This window comes from Nanorana parkeri, unplaced genomic scaffold (assembly GCF_000935625.1).
Source record: "Nanorana parkeri isolate BGI_ZX_2015 unplaced genomic scaffold, ASM93562v1 scaffold417, whole genome shotgun sequence".
Taxonomy (NCBI): Eukaryota; Metazoa; Chordata; class Amphibia; order Anura; family Dicroglossidae; genus Nanorana; species Nanorana parkeri.
In genome coordinates, this window is record NW_017306685.1 from 1,097,885 (window position 1) to 1,121,503 (window position 23,619).

Sequence of the window (23,619 nt, forward strand, 5' to 3'; positions counted from 1 at the left end):
GTGTAGTCATAGCAACAGAAGATTCCTTCCTTTCATTATGGGTTTCTGACAATTATATGCTTTATATTTTACAAGTTTAAATAAATGTCTTAAATATAGTTTTTTTTTATTTTCATAAAATCTTTTTGTAAAACGAAACAATTCTTTAGCATTCTTTAACCAGCTTTAGCATTTTCATAGCATAGTGATTGCAGAACATGCTTGGTATTAAAATCCAGAAGGTACCATCTTTTTTAGCAGAGAAGGAGGGGAATGTGTTTATCCCCCGAGTCATTAAGTAATTTGTGTATTCTGATATCCTGCTATTCAGGTCTATTTGAAACACATACTATCAATAAATTTACAACACAGAAATAAATTAGCTTTTTAAAAACCTAGAGAACTAGCCTTTTATAGCGGTCGTATTACCTCATATTCAAGGTGCTTGCACTCCATATTTTCTGTGACAATTATATTGGATATATATGCACGATGTTTATTGATTTTGTTTCTTCTCGTCATTTCTACATTAAACATGAATTTTAGAGGTAAAATTACATCATAGCCACATCATGAGGGGTTGGGGTGCTTATTGATTGGTTGATGTATTCTTCACTAGTGTAGTTATGCTTATGTTCACTGTGTTTGCAACCGTTATCACTGTTTTGCCTGATGAAGGGGACCCTGTGTGGCCCCAAAACGTTGTGTTATGTGACACTGAACATGGATCAATAAAAGCGTATTGATCAGCATACTGGGGTGCCAGTGACCCCTTCTTTTCTAACCTTTTATTTGCCACCTTCAGGCTGCAAGTAGTAAACATTAAATGCTCATAAACAACATTTTATATTTACATGACTAGTAATAAATACAAAATATTTTTAAAAATGTACTCCTTAATTCTGAGCATAATACAGCAAGAACATACAGTATATGCAAAAACACTATGGGGTCTAATCACTAAGCTGCCGAAGGATCTAGCCGTAGCTTCGGCCGATCCTTCGGCTAGCTTCGGCCCCAGGACCCCTTCGGTTCAGTAGAACCGAAGGGTTGCTGTACGGGCTATTCACTATAGCCCGTATAGCTCCCGAACGTGGCCGGGCGGCTCAGTCGAGCCGAACGCATATGCCTCAACCACGTCAGGAAAAAAAAAACAGATCGCAAGGAAAGATTTACTCTGGTCTATCGAGCAGAGTAAACCTTTCCGGGAGAAAGTGTTTCTTTCCTGGGCGGCCAGGAGCCGTATTAGACTCCCAGGGCGTCCGGGAGAGTAATGACAGATAGAGTCCCTGGTTACCAGGTAACCAGGGACGCCATCTGTCATTACACACTGAGAACCCGGAGAGGCCGTTGTGATATCATAGCGGCCCCGCCGGGTTCTCAGTGTGTAATGACAGATGGGGTAATGACAGACGCTGATCTCTCTGCAAGTGGCCGGAGCCAGTCGCGAGATGACGGCTGGCTCCGCCCAGCTGTCAGAAACAGGCTGTCGGCCGGCCTATGGCCGGGCCTTCTGCCAGCTTCGGCTTTCACCTCGGCTCAGTCGAGCCGAGGCATATGCCTTTGGCTGGAATGAGCCGCTCGGCCAACATCGGGAACTGTACGGGCTATAGTGAATAGCCCATACAGCAGCCCTTTGGTTCTACTGAACCGAATGGGTCCTGGGGCGGAAGCTAGCCGTAGGATCAGCAGAAGCTACAGCTGGATCCTTCGGCAGCTTAGTGAATAGACCCCTATATATTCCCTTAACTTGTATTGATAGCAGATTAGGTTCTACATGTAACACAGACAGTTCTCATTTCTCATGTGCTATTACATACAATGCCCACAGATTTAACTTTTGCAAATACAATACTTTAATGGAGTGAAAAACATTCAGATATGCGTTTCTACATAAATATAAACTGGTTGGTTTTATACTGAAAAAGACCTTCATAAATCAAATGCCAAACTGTAAGATTAGGTAATCGCAAAGATGTTTTTATTGAGTAAATAAGTAACTGAAGTAGTCATCTATCATAATTAAACAATTATACAATGTATTAGTCTTTGTGTATGGAAAAAAAGCAACATGTCATGCTTGCTGAGGGTAAAGTAGCTCTTTCTTTGAAACCACTTATCTGAAAGCTCTTCTAAACTATCCATTGAGATTTGAAGATTGTTGTCATGGACACATGTAGTCGTAGGAGGAAAATATATATGAAAAGGTTTTTGTAAAATACATCCTTTGGAGAACCGTATTCAAGATCAAAGAAAAATCTACGGTTAGTCTTACCGGTAACGGTATTTCTAAGAATCTTCCAGGACAGCAACCTGAGAGATGATTGGATCTTCAGTCTACAGGAAACACAATCAGACAAGGTTAAAAACCCCTCCCACCCCCCTCGCCCCTCAGTTGAGATTAAAGTAGAATACCTCCACCAGTGCACGAGGGGAACCACTAGACAATATAAAATCCAGTAAGGGTGGGAAGTAGGCTTGCTGTCCTGGAAGATTCTTAGAAATACCGTTACCGGTAAGACTAACCGTAGATTTCTCCAATCATCTTCCAGGACAGCAACCTGAGAGATAAGCAAGATATACACAAGCCTACCTTAGCCTACCACTGCCTGCAAAACTTTTCTGTCAAAAGCCAAATCCTGTTGGGACAGGACTTCCACCCTGTAGTGTTTAACAAAGGTGTCCTGGTTGGACCAAACGGCAGCCTTGCAGATTTGATCTACTGATGCTCCGGCCTTTTCCGCCCAGGAAGTTGCTAGAGATCTGGTTGAATGGGCTTTCAATGGAGTTTGGATAGTCCTATCCTCCTTCTTAACACCGTAGAGATGGCTTGCCTAATCCATCTAGCAATAGTGGCTTTCGAAGCCATGCTACCTTTCTTGCAACCCCCAAAAAGAACGAACAACTGGCTGGACTTTCTAAAATCCTTAGTAACCTCCATGTATCGCAGCAGGCAACGCCTGACATCCAGACAATGGAATCTTTCCTCGCCAGGGGTCTTTGGATGTTCACAAAAAGAAGGCAAAATAATGTCCTGGGACCTATGAAACATAGTGGCCACCTTAGGCAGATATAGTGGGTCCGGGATCCTGGAAAACGGTAATATAAGGCTCCTTAATAGACAATGAAGAGAGATCGCCCACTCTTCGGGCCGAAGTCACAGCTAACAAAAAAGCCATCTTCAAAGACAACCATTTAATGGGCAAGCTTTCAATGGGTTCAAAGGGATCCTTAGTAAGACCAGTCAGGACCAAGGACAAGTCCCATGGAGGAAAAAATTGCTTTGACAAAGGCATAATGCGTTCTGTTGCCAGGAAAAAACGTTTAATCAACGTATCCTCTGCTAATCTAATGTCCAAAAAAACAGAAAGAGCGGAAATTTGCACCCTCAAAGTACTTAGTGCCAACTTCTTATCCACACCCTCCTGAAGGAAGTCCAGAATGACTGGGACTGACGGGGTAGAGATCTGCTTTTGTGTGCACCATGAGGAAAACACTTTCCACACCTTGCTGTAAATCCTCCTTGTTACTAGCTTCTGACTGGATAGCAGTGTATCCACCACTTTTTGAGAACAGCCCTTATGTTCTAGGATCCTCCTTTCAACATCCATGCCGTCAAGCGAAAGAATTTTGGATCGTGATGCAAAACCGGCCCCTGGAGTAGAAGGTCCGGCCTGAGGGGCAAGATCCACGGAGGCTGAACTGTTCTTTTCTGAAGTTCCGAAAACCACATCCTTTTGGGCCACCATGGAGCGATCAGAATGATCACGCAATCCGAGCAACTTAATTTCTGAATCACTCGAGGGAGAAGAAAAAGAGGAGTAAACGCATAGCCTAGGGAGAACTGCCAGACTTGTGACAGAGCATCTACCCCGCTTGAATCCCTCTCCCTTGAAAGAGAAAAGAAGAGAGGCACTTTCCTGTTTTTCCTCGTTGCAAACAGGTCGACCGAGGGCATTCCCCACCTTTCGGCTATTTGGGAGAAAACCTCGGGGTGAAGCTCCCATTCTCCCTGAAGAATGGGTGCTCGACTCAAATAATCTGCTACCACATTGGATGTCCCTTTTATGTGGACTGCGGAAATGGTCAGGAGTCAGGAGGAGTAAAGAGCAAACCTCCTTTTTGCTTATTTTTGCTAAAGGGCCATCTTTCCCTCTGCTCCTGAGGTCTCCCCCCCTATTTTTTCTGGTCCTGGGGGCCTCGAAAAAACCTACGATTGCGAAAGGGCTTTTTTTCTCAGGGAATTTCTTCCCCTTTTCTGAGGATCTAGTCAACACGTCTTCAAGGCCTGGACCAAAGAAATTTAACATTGCAACTGCCACACCGCTTCTTCAATGCTTTAGAAGATGAGGCAGAAAGTGGAACTGCTGATTGGGCTCCAGACTTGTCCCCCAGAAGTGCATCCTGAAGAGAGAGGCACAAAACACTGTATCAATACAGCTACTGGGAGCAATAATGGCAGCCCCCACCTAGACTACACCCAGTCCCTCCAAAAGCATCACTCACCGCTACCTTGGACCTGGGTGCAGACATCGTCGGCTTGGCTTCTTCCTCCATTTCAGCCTCGGCGGCGTGCAGCAACTCCCCTCTCTGTCTGGCCGGCGTCTCCGTGGCGAAGGGCGGAAGTGACGTCACGCCGGACGGGAAGTGACACTTCCTAACTCAGAACGAGGCTTGGAACCCGGAAGTCCCGCCTCCTTGCCCTCCACCACGAGGCAAGCTCCACAGAGCACCAGACAGGGCAAACAGCCCGGGGGAAAGAGAAGCTAAGTGTCTACCCTTAGGTTTGGGAGAGACCCAGCTACCTCTTCTAAGGGAACAACCTCTGCACCACAAGAAGGCAAGGCTCAGGAATTCAGTACCCTAGCAGAGCCCTACAGAGGGTGACTGCTGGCCTCAAGGCCATCCAGTCGGGACAAAGAAACAAACATTGCGCTGACCCAGACGGTAAGAAACACAATCAAAAACTGAGGGACGAGGGGGGTGGGAGGGGTTTTTAACCTTGTCTGATTGTGTTTCCTGTAGACTGAAGATCCAATCATCTCTCAGGTTGCTGTCCTGGAAGATGATTGGAGAAAACACAGTTCACTCATTATGATCAGATGCCAGGCCAAATAGTAAGGATGTTGTTATATAGTGACTTTGATTAGGTGCAAACAGCATCAGATGGTGGAAAACAAAGGTTGGAGCACTATATTGTAAGGGATTTTATTTTTGGAATACAATGAGAGATTTAAAAAAAAAACAACTATATTGCCAAAAGTATTGGGACACCCCTCCAAATCATTGGTTTCAGGTGTTCTGTGATATTTCCCTGAAGCAACTGGGAACAACAGCAACTCAGCCACGAAGTGGTAGGCCACGTAAAATGGCAGAGCGCCCCGCTGAAGTGCTGAGCTGAAGTGCACAGTGCGAAGTAGTCGCCAACTGTCTGCAGACTCAATAGCTACAGACCATATGTGGCCTTCAGATTGGCACAATAATAGTGCGAAGAGAGCTTCATGGAATGGGTTTCCATGGCCGAGCAGCTGCATCCAAGCCTTACATTAGCATGTGCAATACAAAGTGTCGGAAGCAGTGGTGTAAAGCACGCCACCACTGGACTCTAGAGAAGTGGAGACGTGTTCTCTGGAGTGACAAATCACGCTTCTCTGTCTGGCAATCCGATGGACGTGTCTGGGTTTGGGGGTTGCCATGAGAACGGTACTTGCCGGACTGCTTTGTGCCAAGTGTAAAGTTTGGTGGAGGGGGGGATTATGGTGTGGGGTTGTTTTTCAGGGGTTGGGCTTGGCCCCTTAGTTCCAGTGAAGAGAACTCTTAAGGCATCAGCATACCAAGACATTTTGGACAATTTCATGTTCCCAACTCTGTGGGAACAGTTTGGGGATGGCCCCTTCCTGTTCCAACATGACTGTGCACCAGTGCACAAAGTAAGGTGCATAAAGACATAGATGAGAGAGTTTGGGGTAAAGGAACTTGACTGGCCTGCACAGAGTCCTGACCTCAACCCGATAGAATACCTTTGGGATGAATTAGAGCGGAGACTGCAAGCTAGGCCATCACGTCCAACATCAGTACCTGACCTCACAAATGCGCTTCTGGAAGAATGGTCAAACATTCAAATAGACACACTCCTAAACCTTGTGCACAGATTTCCCAGAAAAGTTGAAGCTGTTATCGCGCATATTTCCGCATATATCGCTCTATGTAGCCTGTCCAATGCATTCCAATGGAGCTGTTCACATCTCACAGCTCAATGTCGCCTGAACTTGTCGCTTGTGCATGACCCTTTTTTCGGCAGATGTTGCGCGATTTGGCCCCAATAGGCTCAATGGTGTGGCGTGAAATCGCGCCTTACCGGCGATATTGCACAACTTGGTTGTGCGATATCGCGCATCAGAAGGGTCACTTTTGCACTGCAAAATAGAAGGAAATAATGATGTTACATCAAGATCGCTGTTGATTGGTTACAGCCCAATGTAGCAGCGACGAAGTCCCGCCCAAAAAAACGCTCTATGCACTGCGATAACATGTGCACTGTCACTCAATATCACACAATGTAGCACAAAGCCGCTCAGCACGAAATTGTGCGGAAAAACGCGCAATATCCATGTCGCTCAGTGTGAATGGGGCCTTATACTGACAACCATAAAATGAATTCAACGGGTGACTTATTGTACATGTGGCCTTTAAAATACTAAGCAAAGTAGGAGAAATTAAAAAAGCACCTCTTAACATGGCTATACAAGTGGGTTTCACTATAACTTATAAATACATGGACTCTGTACATTTAAAAAAATATATTATTCTAATATTTTTTCCTCTCAAGTAGTGTGATCTAAAAAAAGAATGAATCAATGCTGCTATTTAAAAAGGGTTATAAAGTGTGCAGTTCAGGGTGAAAAGGGGGGTGGAAGTAAAGCAGTTAACAGCAAACCCCTTGAATTAAAAAAACACCACTACCCCACTTAATCTGCAATTGTTCTCACACAAAACATCCTAGTGACCTCAAGGTCCACAGGTTGTTGCTATGGACAATCAAGTTATCTCCATGCGACATAACACACTCAGAAAGTCCTGTTTCGCTCAAACTATGAACATTCTGTCCACACTGGATTTTAAGTCCAAATAAACTGCTGCATATACATTATACCAGTGGTTCTCAACCTGTGTACCCTCAAGACCCACATTCGTCCTTGGTCATTACGTTGCGACCCAAGTCGCACTGCAATGGAACACACGGCATTGGGGTACCGCGCGTTCCAGTACTTGTGATTCAACTGTAGGTGGGAGGTGCGTTTGGGGGGCCATTCACATGAATGGCAACGCAACGCACCTCCCACACCAGAACACGTAGAAGATGCATTTGCATGGTACAGTGCATTAAATCACACAGGACTGTTCGATCAACGCACTGTACTAGTGTGAACGGGCCCTCAAAAACACTGACAGACACACACAGACACAATCTCACACACACATAAAAAAATATATGTATATTTTTTAAAATTTTTAAGATCCCTACCTTATGAGAACTAGAGTGGATCCTCAGTCTGGGGTCCAGTATGGGCTGCTGAGCTGTGACAGAGCTCCATCCATATGTGCAATGCTTGTACAACTCCCTTGCGTCCTTTAGAGGTGGTGGCAGCCAGGATATGATGTCACTCTGGTCCAGGCACCTCTACAGGACATGCGAGGTAGCTGTAAGCAATGCTTGTATGGATGGAGCTCCCTTTCAGCCATACTCCCAGCCCACCCCACCTCAAGCTGACACTCAGTGCCAGGCAGCATATTCTGAATGTCTGCTCAGCGCGAGAACTGACATTGCTGCACTAGGGGGAGACTGAGAAGCCTCTCACCTAGAAAAGTGGAAGGCATACGGTGACCCACTGAACATGAGGTCGCGACCCCCTTTTGGGTCACGACCCACCAGTTGAGAACCAAGGCATCATACGACTCACAGCAGTCCCTCTGCTATATATTGTATGTAGTGTTATGGAGTCAAATATTAGTTTCCTTATTCCACTCAGTTCCTATAGGAAAGGAAATCAACAATACATAATCAGTGCCTGCTTATGTGGAAAGAACTCACAACAAGATGGTGCATCATCTGATGGTCCCACATGACACACCTGGGTCACACAGGGACGCCATCTGCCATTACTCTCCCGGACGCTATGGGAGTCTAATACGGCTCCCGGCCGCCCAGGAGAGAAACACTTTCTCTCGGAAAGGTTTGCTCTGCTCAATCGAGCAGAGTAAACCTTTTCTTGCAATCTGTTTGTTTTTTTCTTTTTCTGAAATGGGGTCCCTGTCAATCAGCAGAGGGGGGCCTGCAGTTCTCCATCAGGTCCCCCTCTGGTGATTGACAGCAGCAGAGGACGGGTGCAAAAGCTAGTTTGATATTGGCTATTGCAAAGTGAAATAGCCAATAGGAATCTAGCTATGCATTCCTATGGTGTTTTTTTTTTATTGTTTTTTTTTTTTTGACGGCAGCAGAACCGCCCGGCCAATAGAAAACAGTTGGGCGGTGCTAGCTGTAAAGTTGCTCTTTAAGTAGCAACTGATTTTTTTTTTTTCATCTGAACTAAAGGCAAACTGCTAAATGCACATCTGAAATGCATATGTGAGCAGTCCAACCTCCTAAAATATTTGTAATGTGGTTTAGCCTATCATGTGATGTGTTGCAGGCATGCCTGAATCTCTACCAGGTCAGTGACTTCACCTTCTGCCACCGCAGTTCAGCATTATGGCATTGATCAGTGGCTCACCTACTGCCTGCATAGTGATGGAGCATAACCACTATAGAGAAGTCATTGCTTACTGATCCAATTCGCCAGCAACCATATTTAACTTGACAGCAGTGTGCAATATAGTAGAGCATTGGTTAGTTCAAAGTGCTGCCATTTCTCTCTCTCTCTCTCTCTCTGTCCGTCTGTGCAGAACATTACAGAAAAGTAATATTAATTATTCTGGTACTAACACAAGCAGCATTTTAAAATATGTATTACGATATTTAAAGGAATATATGTCGGCAATGAATTATGTTTTTTTATACATGCCTGGAACTTAGATTTAAATGTAAAAAATAAAACGCATTTTTTTTAAAGTATACTATTTACCACAAAATGTACGGATTTTAACGTTAATGCAAATTATAGGTTTAAGAGATCTGAGTTTTGTAAAGATTTTATGATTACTAGTATTTTTAGAGTCATTATTAACATTTATCATAATGCTTCAGATGTCATTTGCTTGTCATTTGCAGCTGGCTATCGACAAACCAGAATAAGAAATGCCACAAATGACAAAGAAGTAACAAATATAATTATATATAGTAACTGACAAGAGAAAAAAAAGGTTTTGATGTATTGTCAAGGAGAATGACCTCTGCCTGCTCCCCATCCTTAAATGACAAGAACAGTGTTGTTTATTTTTAAAACCATTCAGAACTTAGAAGCTGCTACTGTTTGTACGGAAATCTTTTAATGAGACACAGGCACTGATTATACTGCATACATACTATAACTAAAATAAAGACAACCAATTTGAAGAAAATGTGGATGAGAAAATGTGAACATTATACAACTAAAGCAATTTGAAAATGTAATTTGACAAAAGGCACTGAAGTAATAGATGACATATGCACAATGATGTAATTGTGGCTAACCTCTAATGTACCACTGCAAAGTATCTAGGAGAAGCTACGCCATCAGTATAAATATAACATGACTTATCCGAGAGACAACAAGAAGCTTTGTTGAATGTGTTTACATTTCTAACGTTGAAAGGTAAAACATATATATTAGAAAACAAATATCTCTCTCATGTTAATCCTACAGTTAGTTTTATGCAATTATTACAGGTATGGTTTCAAAACCTGCGACTGCTGAACTGCCTGTCACCAAAAGTGTTAAATAATCCCAGCTGCCTGTAGTTTTTTTTAACTTTTACGCATGCGCAAACACATTATAATAGTTCCTATATAACAGTTTTTAATTTAACTCTAGAGTGTAGTGATTGTGTATCAGAAATACTATGCAAAGCAAATAATCAGGACTATGTAATAAAATGAACTGAAGAATACATGTAGCCTGTTTACTGTTTAGGGATGCATGGGACAACCAGCATATGTATCACCTGCTATAATATCAATTCATGAATGTATCAAATAAAATAAATAGTGACAATGTCAGGAAAGTGGACTGAAGTGACGCAACATGGTAAAAATTGGGATCTGATTAACAAGCAGTTTAAGCCCCTACAAAATGTAAAACTTTTAATCGACTGAAACTAGCATGGTAATAAATAATTATAACTTATTAATGACTGTACTTTACAAATCAGAAACTGAAAACAGGTATGAACAAACTTAAAGTGACAACAAGTCCAAAGCGCTAAATTCGACCAACAGATGAATAGTACACAACGAGGTTGACTAGGAGGGCTGCCCTACTTCAGCTTGGGAAGCTGCAACACTGCAGAAAAACAAATTGTTGTTCTGACGAAGGGGGCATGGCCCCGGAAACGCGTCATCACAGGAGTCCCGCGCTGACACACAGACATATGTGCAGCCATTCTACAGTCGCATAGGCTCATCTTTATGCTTTTATTGATCCACTTTTGTGAGTATGTTTTTACTCTGTTTTTGTACTTAGAATCATTAAAAACCCTCTACACTAGGGTGGGCGCCCTTCTCTTTCCTTTTTTAAACTTAAAGTGACATTAAACCCTCAGATTTTTTAACATAAACCAATACTGTAATGTGTGCCTTACTGTAATCCATGGTTGTTTCCCTTCTCTTTGCTGCTCTTCCTTTTAAATCTGTATCTGTTCCCATGCTGGGAGAACTTCTGTTTTGCAGCAGACTGCCTTGTCTCTGGAATGGCTACATGGTGTCTGTGTGTACGTTTGCCACCTGAGCCAGCACTACAGTAAGAGGCACTCAGCTGCAAAGGGAAGTTCTCCCCAAGCATGAGAAGACATGAGGATTTAAAAAGGAAGAGCAGCAAAGATAAGGGAAACAACCATGGATTACAGTAAGGCACACATTACAGTATTGGTTTATGTTTTAAAAATCTGAGGGTTTAATGTCACTTTAAGTCTAACCCAGCAAAGGAACTATGGCTTTTTATTCCTTTCCTATATGTGTATTTGTAAAGTATACACAGTTCAAAACAAATTAGGCTAGGGAATGAACTGCATCAATGAAACATTTAGAAATATAATTGTTATTTTTTGTCTACCTATTTTAGGCATTCCCCTGATGCAATCTTTTATTGTGCCGAGAATGAATCTTGCCATGCTACTAAGTAATCCCATGGAGACTGGGGAGCTGAATGAAGAGCGGTTCCCTACCAGTAGTGTTTGGAACAGTACATATTTTCTTACTCACGGATGCTAGATGAAAAGAAGATGATGTTTACTAGCTTTTCTAGCTGCAAATACTATATTTATTGTAGCTACCCTTATCTATGTGAAATATGCTTAGGCTATGTAAAGAATACTATATCTCGCAGAAAAAAAGTTTACACCCATCTGTATAACCATTTCTAAGCCATCAGCAGTTGTACACTGTCTGTGGTGACAAACGCAGGTACAAACATCAGACTAAAAAATTAAAAATAGGCTGCTTGCTGTAAAAAGTATGAAGACCTGCAAATCTGATGTGTGTTGTTTTCTGTGTACAGTGACAAAGATCATATTTTGTTACTTGTAATGTGATTATTTTTAATCATGCTTCAACCTTCTGAAGGAATGTAACAAAAAAATGCTTGACAGCTGTGCAAACAGTGAACACCAGCCTGTGTTGGCACTGTGAGGCCAGCCCACTATAGCAAGGGAATTTAGTGAGTTGCTGCTGCATATTATATATTTCAATTATTCTGCAGGGTAAAGAATGATTTGCCCAGGATTGCTTTTAAGTTGCTGCATCTTTAACCCTCAGGCTCCTGGTGGAATGCGGTGTACCGGTATATTTTTATTTTTTTGTTTTAATAATGTAATTATTGTAATATTGTGCTACAGGGTAAGAATACATTCTGTTTTATAGAATATCAAGTGGGGTAGTATTTTCCTCCTAGCTGATTACCAAAATGGAGTTTTTATCTTGCGATTTACACAAGGCTCCACTGCATTTACTGTGACTCTCTCCAGTTCAAGTAGCTTGACTTTACATGAAGGTCTTTTCATGAAAGATAAATCTGAGTGATGCTCTTAGAGGAGAGTGAGTTGAAATAATTTCATAAGATACTGAAAGAAAAAATAGATTGATCTTTCTGAAATCTGCAATAAAAACTGTATAAAAGTTATCTGCTAACATTTGATGGACAGGATGAAAAAGCATTTAAAAATGCAGCAGGTGTATAACCATACTAGTGCTTCTCTAATGGGTGGTTATAATGTAGATCAGCATAGCTAAACAGAACATCATTTCTGCAACACCAGCAGAAGTGCCAATGCATTTTATTCAGATTAAGTGACAATTCCTGCTATTGATATGTGTACACAGATATACAAAAACAATAATTTCACTAAACCTTAATGTATCAAATAACTGTTAGATGTGATTATGAAGTATTTCATCCCACAGAGAGTGGGCAGGCAGCAAGAACATTACACAAGAAATATTACAGTCTGATAAGACAAAGAGATACAGTAAAATGTGAAAAGTAAACACCAGGAATGCTTCTGGCTATTAATGTAGCATTTTAAGGCAATGTGTCCACAGAATGAAAGGGCATCTGATCTGTGGATCTTCCAAAGATCTTTGCCATGCATCTTTTCAGAAACTCACGCCAATGTTAAGTGCCTCTGCAAAATTGGGCAGATCTATGCAAGGAAAGAAAAACACATCCAGCCCCACCTATACATCTGCATGTGGTGTTTCTGTGCACTCATCTGTGCTGTTCTCATGCTCCAGAATTTGTATCATTCGTTCTCTATAAGCCACCTTAGTTTACAGGATGACAGAAGCTAGGCAATCATATGGGAATTTCCCCTCTCTGATAGCCACAGTGTATGCAGGATGCGAGGATAGTGAAACCTTGCAGATAAATAATTCCACACAAGGGTACTTTCTAAACAGGAAAGCTCCACTGCCTCCCCCTCCTGTCTGTACAGATGATTAGTAGCGGCTGCTCTTCCCACGCACTGCGGCGCTGCACATGCGCAATACAGCCGCACAGGAAGCCTGGAAGAGCCCGGTGATTCCAAGCCGGGGTAACCCCACAATGCGCCTCTGGGCTCATTAATAATCTGCGGGCTCGCTCGGCGAATGCCGTCGGCTATATTTAGCTCCAGATACATTAATAATGCAAGGAGCTCTCCAAGTGAGGGGGCACCTCGGACTGCCAACCGAGCCATGTAGCTGCTGCTGTGGAAATGACAGGGGTTTCCCCTCGCAGCCGCCGTGCGTTCTGAGCTCTCCAGCTAGGGAGGAAAGCGGAGCTCTTCTATGGCAACAGCACCTCTAGCCGCGATACGTGATCCTCCACCCTACCACCACCGCCGTCTCGGATCCGGGAATTACAGGGAGTTTCCGCTCTCGGGGTATTCCCAGAGCACTCTCTCCGCTGGTATAGACTGTATATACATCATCATCATCATACTCATGTACTGCAATGTACAGAGCAGAGTACAGGGGAGGGGGGTGAGTGTCGGGGTATTCCTAGAAAACTCTCCGCTGGTATAGACTGTATATACATCATCATACTCATGTACTGCAATGTACAGAGCAGAGTACAGGGGAGGGGGGTGAGTGTCGGGGTATTCCTAGAAAACTCTCCGCTGGTATAGACTGTATATACATCATCATACTCATGTACTGCAATGTACAGAGCAGAGTACAGGGGAGGGGGGTGAGTGTCGGGGTATTCCTAGAAAACTCTCCGCTGGTATAGACTGTATATACATCATCATACTCATGTACTGCAATGTACAGAGCAGAGTACAGGGGAGGGGGTGAGTGTCGGGGTATTCCTAGAAAACTCTCCGCTGGGACAGCTTGTATATACATCATCATACAAATATATTGCAATGTACAGAGCAGAGTACAGGGGAGGGGGTGAGTGTCGGGGTATTCCCAGAAACCTCTCCGCTGGGACAGCTTGTATATACATCATCATACAAATATATTGCAATGTACAGAGCAGAGTACAGGGGAGGGGGTGAGTGTCGGGGTATTCCCAGAAAACTCTCTCCACTGGTATAGCTTGTACATACATCATTATACGAATATACTGCAATGTACAGGGCAGAGTAGAGAGGAGGGGAGGGGGGTAGGCTGTGTGCACGGAGCTCTCCATGGTTCTGAAATGACAACACGATCCAGCTCTATACTACATTCCTGCCATCGTATACTTATATCAGACATACTAACAATTAATACTACATTTCTGTGATTGTATACTGATATCAAACATACTAACATCTAATACTACATTCCTGTCATGGTATACATACATCAGACGTACTAACATATAATACTACATTCATGTCATGGTATACATACATCAGACATATTAACATCTAATACTACATTCATGTCATTGTATACATACATCAGACTTACTAGCATCTAATACTACATTCATGTCATGGTATACATACATCAGACATATTAACATCTAATACTACATTCCTGTGATTGTATACTGATAACAGACACAGAGGTGAAGAGGTGTGTGCATGTACTATGTGCTCTCCCTGGTGCTGAACAATCTGTAATAGACACAAGTGTACACAATACATTCATGTCATCATGGATATACTTTTATGAGAGATCATATGAAGATATTCTGGAGAAATGTATAATAACAGTGGGCAGAGAAGGTGGGTGAGTGTGTGCATGTACTGTGTGTTCTCTTCCTGGTGCTGAATAATCTGTAATATACACAAGTGTACATAGTACATTCATGTCATGATGGGTATACTTATATGGGGCATCATATGAATATATTCTGGAGGAGTGTATAAAACAGAGGATAGTGAAGGTGAATTAGTGTGCTGTTGTACTATGTGCTCTCCATGGTGCTGAACAATCTGTAGCAGACTTAAGTGTACACAGTACATCCGTGTCATTATGGGTTTATTCATGTCAGGCATCATATGAATATATTCTAGAGGAGTGTATCATAACAGAGGAAAGTGAAGGTGGATGAGTGTGCGTATACACTGTACATCCATGTCATGATGGGTTTATTCATGTCAGGCATCATATGAATATATTCTAGAGGAGTGTATCATAACAGAGGACAATAAGGATGGATGAGTGTGTGGACGTACTATGTGCTCTCCATGGTGCTGAACGATCTGTAATAGACACAAGTGTACACAGTACATCCATGCCATGATAGGTATACTTATGTCGGGCACCATATGAATATATTCTGGGAGGTGTGTATAATAGAGGAAAGTGAAGGTGGATGAGTGGGCGGATACATGGTACATTCATGTCATAAGTATGGGGCATCTTGTGGAAATATTCTGGAAGAGTGTACAGTGACACAAGAAAGGTGTGTGAGTGTGCAGATGCACTGTGTGCTCTCCATGACACTGACTGCTTTGTACTGGACACAGGACAGGGTGCAGAACACTAATATACGCTGAGCATTATAGGAAACCATTCCAGGAGTGTATAATAAGGTCCTGGAATGTGTCAGCACTCCATTTTGCTGACCGCTATATAGTAGACATAGGACACACATCATTGCACGGATATACTTATATTATAAGACATAACATGAAAACATGCGAAACAAGTGTATAATATAGCACATGGAAGGTTGAGTGTGCTCTCCAGGGTGCTGAACGCTCTGCAGTGCACACGGGACACAGGCATGCCATGGGTTATGTCAGGCATCATATGAAATGATTGAAGTGTATGAATGTGAAGATGGATTGTGAGTGTGAGGCTGCATTATGCCCTGGGAGCAATCTGTGCTGCTAAACGATCGGTAGTAGTGGACACAGGACCAGAACTAGGCACTAATGTACACATGACATTTGTATCATGGGTACACTACCGTCAAGCATGACATATAAACATTCGGAGAATGGTACTTCATAACACAAAGAAGGGGAATTTCGTGTGTGCACTGTGTGCTGGGAGCTCTGTGGGGCTGAATAATCTGTAGTAGACACAAGACAAGATGCTTAGCACTAATGTACATGACATATTCATGCCATGAGTACACATATCAGGCAGCAAAAGATAATATTCGAGGGAGGTTTGTAATATCGAAAAGGAAATCTCAGTGACTCGCCTGCATTGTGTGCTCTCCATGCTGCTGGACGCTTTGTAGCAGAGAGTGAAGAGACTGAGCACTAAGGTACACATTCATTTCATGAATACACTTTTATTCACACATGTCAAATGAAACAGAGGTAATGCTGAGCTCCGAGTCCTCGCCATCACCTCCTCAGAATGAAGTGTACAACGTGGCCGTCTGCTCCCTATAATAGTACACAGAGCAATGGTGTGCCCGTTCTCCGGTGAGCATGCCAGACTGTGACACTGATCTCCCCGCACATGCACTCTGTGACCTTTTCCATGACGGGGATACAAGGATTCTGGAGTCACATTATAAGCTTCTTCTTGGCTGCAAGTTTAGGAATGTATTTCTCAGCAACTATCAGGATGCCACGACTGGCTCATCATTCACTCGGCACCCGATAAACAGACGACGCAGAAAATAAACAGTCCGACATAAAAGCAATCCTCTCCACTCACTTCACAAGCAGCAATAGATCACATGACACTCCATCCCACTTCACCTGGGATCGCCCTGCACTCCTAATTGTTACATCTCACTTCAGGAACGGTACACAGTGTGATGGACATTGCAAACAAAACACTTTTCCTACACCTGGTGCGACAACATACTGAAAAGTTACATCATCCGGGTCTACAACAAATTTACACACTTTATTCTGTTTCCCCAATCCAGATTACTTTTACTATACAGGTGAAACTCGAATAATGAGAATATTGTGCAAAGTTCATTTATTTCACTAATGAAACAATATATAGAGAGATATAGAGATATCTATAGAGATATCTATATATATAGATATCTATCTATCTATCTATCTATCTATCTATCTATCTATATATCTATATATCTATATATAGATATATATATATTCTCAATTCCCTTACATGTTATTGCAAACGACCCCTTTACTATACAAGTTGCTTGCACCTCTCCGTCTATTCATATTGATTGATCAAAATGAAACCATGACTATGGACTTACTGTAATCACCATGGATCATACACCATCAGATCACTCACACATCAGTATACAGCTGTCTGGTAAGGAGAACTGCCCAGCGTATATTCCAATGTGTTTTAGATTGTCTGTTATCAGATCTTATTTACTCATCACACGCACTGTTTTTGCACACTTTTTACCCCCACCAAAGACGGTTTAGCAGCAGTTAAAATGAGTCAGCAAAGCGTTATTTCAGGCTTTTAAAGAGTGCAGCATGTGGTCCGATGAGAGCTGGAACTCCAGCACACATGTACTATTCTCATCACATGAAGAAAGTCTGTAAGTGGAGTGTTCTTTTCATATCTGACTGAAGGAGCCATGCACACATCTCATGTATACATACATCTACATGCTGCAAAACTCCAGCACACACAAACTATTCTCATCACATGAAGAAAGTCTGAAAGTGGAGTGTTCTCTACATCTGACTGAAGGAGCCATGCACACATCTCATGTATACATACATCTACATGCTGCAAAACTCCAGCACACACAAACTATTCTCATCACATGAAGAAAGTCTGAAAGTGGAGTGTTCTCTACATCTGACTGAAGCAGCCATGCACACATCTCATGTACACATACATCTAGAAGCTGCAGAACTCCAGCACACATTGCATATTCTCATCACATGAAGAAAGTCTGAAAGTGGAGTGTTCTCTACATCTGACTGAAGGAGCCATGCACACATCTCATGTATACATACATCTAGAAGCTGCAGAACTCCAGCACACGTGTACTATTCTCATCACATGAAGAAAGTCTGTAAGTGGAGTGTTCTTTTCATATCTGACTGAAGGAGCCATGCACACATCTCATGTATACATACATCTAGAAGCTGCAAAACTCCAACACACGTGTACTATTCACATCACATGAAAGTGGAGTGTTCTCTACATCTGACTGAAAGAGCCATGCACACATCTCATGTACACATACATCTAGAAGCTGCAGAACTCCAGCACACATGGCATATTCTCATCACATGAAGAAAGTCTAAAAGTGGAGTGTTCTTTTCACATCTGACTGAAGGAGCCATGCACACATCGCATGTATACATACATCTAGAAGCTGCAGAACTCCAGCACACATGGAATATTCTCATCACATGAAGAAAGTCTGAAAGTGGAGTGTTCTCTACATCTGACTGAAAGAGCCATGTACACATACATCTAGAAGCTGCAAATCTCCAGCACAACATGCTTCCAGCCAAGCTCGGAGCTTCCCATAAAATGATTCATCTGTCACACAAACAAGTCCTTCTCTTGAAACAAAAGTGAATTAATGAGACTTTGAGCGTGAAACACTGTCACCTTCCTGTGTCATGTACCACTACAAGTATGCACACCGACCAGCCAGCAATGTACTAAACAATCTGCTGCAGGAAAGGTAAGCGATTGTAACTTTATATGAAGGGTGCTGTGTATTAGAAGCCGGGGAGAGAAACACTGGTGGAGTGTCCTCAATTACACTTAGGACTATTTCCCTGAAACCTAGCGAAGTGCAAGTAACCGATGCAAAGACAATGACATTTGTGCACACACAGTAATGACTATATAGTAGAGGGTAATAAAGTGTTTACCTGAATTTCCCTGGCGTGGTACACAATAATGAGGCCGAGCAGGATAATCGTGGACAGGCTTATAAGGCATTTTAGGGCTAATGAGTAGAGCGATCCCTGCAACAGAAACACGGGTCAGTATGACAGTGAGCAGAACAGTGCAAGATTACTGACAGTCAGGGCACATGGAGTATGTAAGCTACCAGTCTTCCTACAAGAAGTCTCTTCATACTGGGGACATGCTTGCGTGCAGCTTGAACTATTCTCCTGGGGACACAAGCTATGCTTATTCTACAGGGAAAGGGCAGCCGTCAGGGCAACTGGATCACAGGGACACACAAACAAGTCCAGCCACTTCTCACACTGCCTCCTACAGAGCCAGAGAGGAATACAAGAGGGGTGATTGATCAGAAGGCCCCCCTACTTCATAGGGGCACAGCACTATTCAGATTATATAAAATAGGCTTTCACTGGCTGCATGCTGGATCACATGGACACACAAACACATCCACATGGCCTCCTACAAAGTGCTGTCATGTATCCAGAGAGGAATACAAGAGGGGTGATTGATCAGAAGGCCCCCCTACTTCATAGGGGCACAGCACTATTCAGATGATATAAAATAGGCTTTCACTGGCTGCATGCTGGATCACTTGGACACACAAACACATCCACACGGCCTCCTACAAAGTGCTGTCATGTATCCAGAGAGGAATACAAGAGGGGTGATTGATCAGAAGGCCCCCCTACTTCATAGGGGCACAGCACTATTTAGATTATATAGAATAGGCTTTCACTGGCTGCATGCTGGTGGCAGGAGGATCAAATGTGCACATTAACAGTCCATACTGCCTCCAACAAAGTGCTGTCATGTATCCAGAGAGGAATACAAGAGGGGTGATTGATCAGAAGGCCCCCCTACTTCATAGGGGCACAGCACTATTCAGATGATATAAAATAGGCTTTCACTGGCTGCATGCTGGTGGCAGCTGGATCACATGGACACATTAACAGTCCACACTGCCTCCTACAAAGTGCTGTCATGTATCCAGATAGTAATACAAGAGGGGTGATTGAACAGAAGGCTCTGGAGTCCAGCCCAGTTCAGCTATGAGCCACGATTTCAACTCTCTAAGAGTGTATTCAGATATCAAATGGACTTTCACTGGCTGCATGCTGGTGAGCATTGTATCACAGGGACACACAGGACCAGTGACTTCTGCGTCTTTCCAATGAGCTGTCTGATAAAACTCCTAATCATACAACATATATTTCACTGGCTGCTTGCTGGTGAGCATTGTATCCCAGGGACACACAAGACCAGTGACTTCTGCGTTTTTCCAATGAGCTGTCCGATCAAACTCCTAATCATACAAATAGATTTCACTGGCTGCATGCTGGTGACAACACAAACAAGCCCAGTCACTTCTCTCGCTAGGGGATGACTGATCGAGTTTCCTGCACTTCATAGAAGCCTAGCCTGGTTCAATCACACTATCAGCATCATATTCAATATAGCCTTTCACTGGCTGCATGCTGGTGGCCATCGGATCAAGTGACAGGTCCTCATGCAAAGTTGAGAAGTTGCCCAGAAAGTGATCAGCACTCAGGGGGGCCCCGGCCTGATTCAGCTCGTGAGCCACATATACACCTAACAAGGAGGAGAAGCGGTGATCGGATGCTATAGACGAGTCCATAGAGCGGCAGATCTTCAGCCACATGTGTCTCACCAGCCACCCCGGACCGGAGCTCCTCAGCCTTTACCTTGTCATAAGCTCCCCAAGAAAGTTCCGTCTCGATGACCATGACCACGATGCCGAACATCCCGAAGATGAGCGCGTAGTCGCTGAGGCGTTTGCGCTTCTCGAACAACGCTCTCCGATGCCCGAGCTTGTAGCCGATGTTCTGGTTCTTCTTCTTGCCGGACTTGTTCTGGCTCCCTGACGCCTGGTCCAAGGACGAGCCTCCGCTGTTGGGCACCAGGTTGTTGGAGTTGTGCTCGGGCTTGGAGACGACGATCTCCGGTGTGGCGCAAGACACCGGCTGCAGTGGCTGCGACTCCGAGTCCAGTTCGTGGAGGTTCCTGCGGGACGCGCTCAGGTTGCTCAGCGGTCTCATGACTCCGCCGTTGTACCTGCAGCTGCTCATGGCTATTTCCGTGAACGGGTTACTCTCCCGGCGCTGGCCGTTGATGCTGCTGCTGGGGCTCGCCTGTTGCCGGCTGTGGCACTGCTGGTACTGGGCAGGAGCAGGGGGAGGAGGAGGGTGATGGTGGTGGTGGTGGTGCGGAGTTCTGGACAAACTGGCATGGCTGGAAGGCGTCAACTCGCTCACGTTCAGCTGGCTGCCCTGCCGGGAGGAGGCGGAGGACAGGGGCGAGCTGCGGAAAGCGCCGGCGGTGATAGGGGAAGAGGTGCGCAGAAGTGGCAGGTTGTCCCCACCGTGGAACGAACAGTTGTTGCACTGGAGACACGGACCGTCCTGCTGCTGGAAAAAGAGCTGCTCGTCCGGGCTGTACTGCTGGGGAGGAGGAGGAGGCGGCTGCTGCTGCTCTGGGAAGAAGCCGTGCTGGAACTGCAGCGATGTTTCCATGTCAGACCTGTTAAAGCTGCAGGAGGACCGCCAGGCTGTGTACCCGGCGCAATGCGTTCTGTCAGGGATGGGGAAGTCCTCCTCAGGTCGGGAGGAAGGGCCCATCTCGGCTCCCGTAGAATCGAAGCGAAGCGTCCGATTGGTCGGGCGGACCAAAACAACGGGCATGACGTCAGCGCCTGGGCGGGGATATCAGCTGCTGGTGTGTGGAGTGAGCGCGGCTCTCTTCAGTGTGTTCCAGTGCCGGCGCGGGGAGCAGCTGGCAGGGCTGCGCCAGCACACGTGTCTGGCCGCTCCGGGCTCTTTTGCACGTGGGTGCCGTTCGTCATTATCACCAGGCTCCGGGGGTACAGCGCGGTCCTACGAGGGCGACCGGCACATGGCTGGGAGGACCTGGATGGAGTCCCTCCTAGAAATGTGCTGTGCTGATGGAGAGGTCGGATCGGGACTCCAGAGGCTTCATAGTGAAGGAGCCAGCAGAATTCATACCTGCCAGAGAGAGAGAAAAAAATCCCATTACATACATATATATATATATATATATATATATATACATATACATATATATAAATATACATACATACATATTACTGTGCAAAAGTTTTAGGCAGGTGTGCAAAATGCATGAAAAGTAAGAATGCTTTCAGAAATAAAAGTGTTAATAGTTTATTTGTATCAATGAACAAAATGGAAAGTAAATAACCAGAAGTGAAATCCAAATATATATTTGGCGTGACCAGCCTTTGCCTTCAAAACATCATCAATTCTCTAAGGTACACATGCACACAGTTTTTGAAGGAACTCAGCAGGTAGGTTGTTCCAAACATCTTGAAAACCAACCTCAGATCTTCTGTGGATGTCGGCTGCCTCAAAGCCTTCTGTCTTTTCATGTAATCCCAGACAGACTCCATGTTGAGATCAGGGCTCTGTGGGGGCCAAATCCTCACTTCTAGGACTTCTTGTTGTTCTTTATGAAGATAGTTTTTAATGAGATTGGCTGTATGTTTGGGGCCGTTGTCCTGCTGCAGAATACATTTGGGGCCAATCATATGATCCATGATGGATAAGTATCTGCTTGTATTTCTCATTGAGGACACCATTGATCCTGACCAAATCTCCAACTCCATTGGCAGAAATGCAGCCCCAGACTTGCAAGGAACCTCCACCATGCTTCACTGTTGCTGCTGACACTCATTATTGTACTGCTCTCCAGCCCTTCGGCAAGCAAACTGCCTCCTGCTACAGCCAAATATTTCAAACTTTGATTCATCAGTCCAAAGCTAAAAACAAAAAGCGCACAGCTCACCCCTATCATGCGTCCTGCAATCCACACTCAGTGCACAGGTGACTCTTCTGGAGTGATAGGCTCAAAAACTGTAGAACCAGTCCAAAGCACCTGTTGATATTTTTCTGCACCTAAGTGCCTATGTTTTTGTGCATAGTTGAATCGCTTAGCCTTGTTTCTATGTCGGAGGTATGTCTTCTTGGCCGCAGAAAAATGGCAGCAGGTGCTCTGAACTGATGAGTCAACATGTGAAATATTTGGCTGTAGCAAGAGGCAGTTGCAGGGGCTGGAGAGCAGTACAATAATAAGTGTCTGCAGCAACAGTGAAGCATGGTGGAGGTTCCTTGCAAGTCTGGGGCTGCATTTCTCCCAATGGAGTTGGAGATTTGGTCAGGATCAATGGTGTCCTCAATGCTGAGACATACACGCAGATACTTATCTATCATGTCATACCATCAGGGAGGCGTGGGATTGGCCCCAAATTTATTCTGCAGCAGGACAACAACCCCAAACATACAGCCAATGTCATTAAGAATTATCTTCAGCGTAAAGAAGAACAAGGAGTTTGTAAGGGAAATTGCACTTTGCAGGGGAAGTTTCCCTTTAGCTTGGTAAATATGGTGAAATTTAACTTCGTAAAGATTACCCAATCATGTGCAAGGAAAATAAAAACAGTATTTTTGCTTGCATATGATTGGAAGATGGAAGTCTGCAGTGCTTCTCCTCATTCACTAAACTAAGGGAAACTTCCCGTGCAAACTGCAAATTTCCTTGCAAAGTGAACAGACTATTCGTCTTTAGTAAATCGACCCCAAAAGTGTGTATTTACCTATATGTGTGAATGTGACAATATTAAAGGGTGTGCATTGCCAAAACCTTTTTTCCATTCACTTCCCACCCTGAAGACTCAACAGTTAAAGCTGAAC

General features: G+C 43.9%; 1 protein-coding gene across 1 annotated transcript in view; it reads right to left on the bottom strand.

Moving 5' to 3' along the window:
* Positions 1-21,576, bottom strand: part of KCNN2 (potassium calcium-activated channel subfamily N member 2) — a 149,187-nt gene extending 127,611 nt beyond the window's left edge. Inside the window, exons 1-2 of the mRNA XM_018559841.1 lie at positions 20,581-21,576; positions 18,838-18,933 (exon numbers count right to left, since the gene is read on the bottom strand). Of these exons, the coding sequence (XP_018415343.1) occupies positions 18,838-18,933; positions 20,581-21,576 (1,092 nt within the window). The remainder of the gene's footprint in view (positions 1-18,837; positions 18,934-20,580) is intronic.
* Between the last annotated feature and the right edge of the window lie 2,043 nt (positions 21,577-23,619).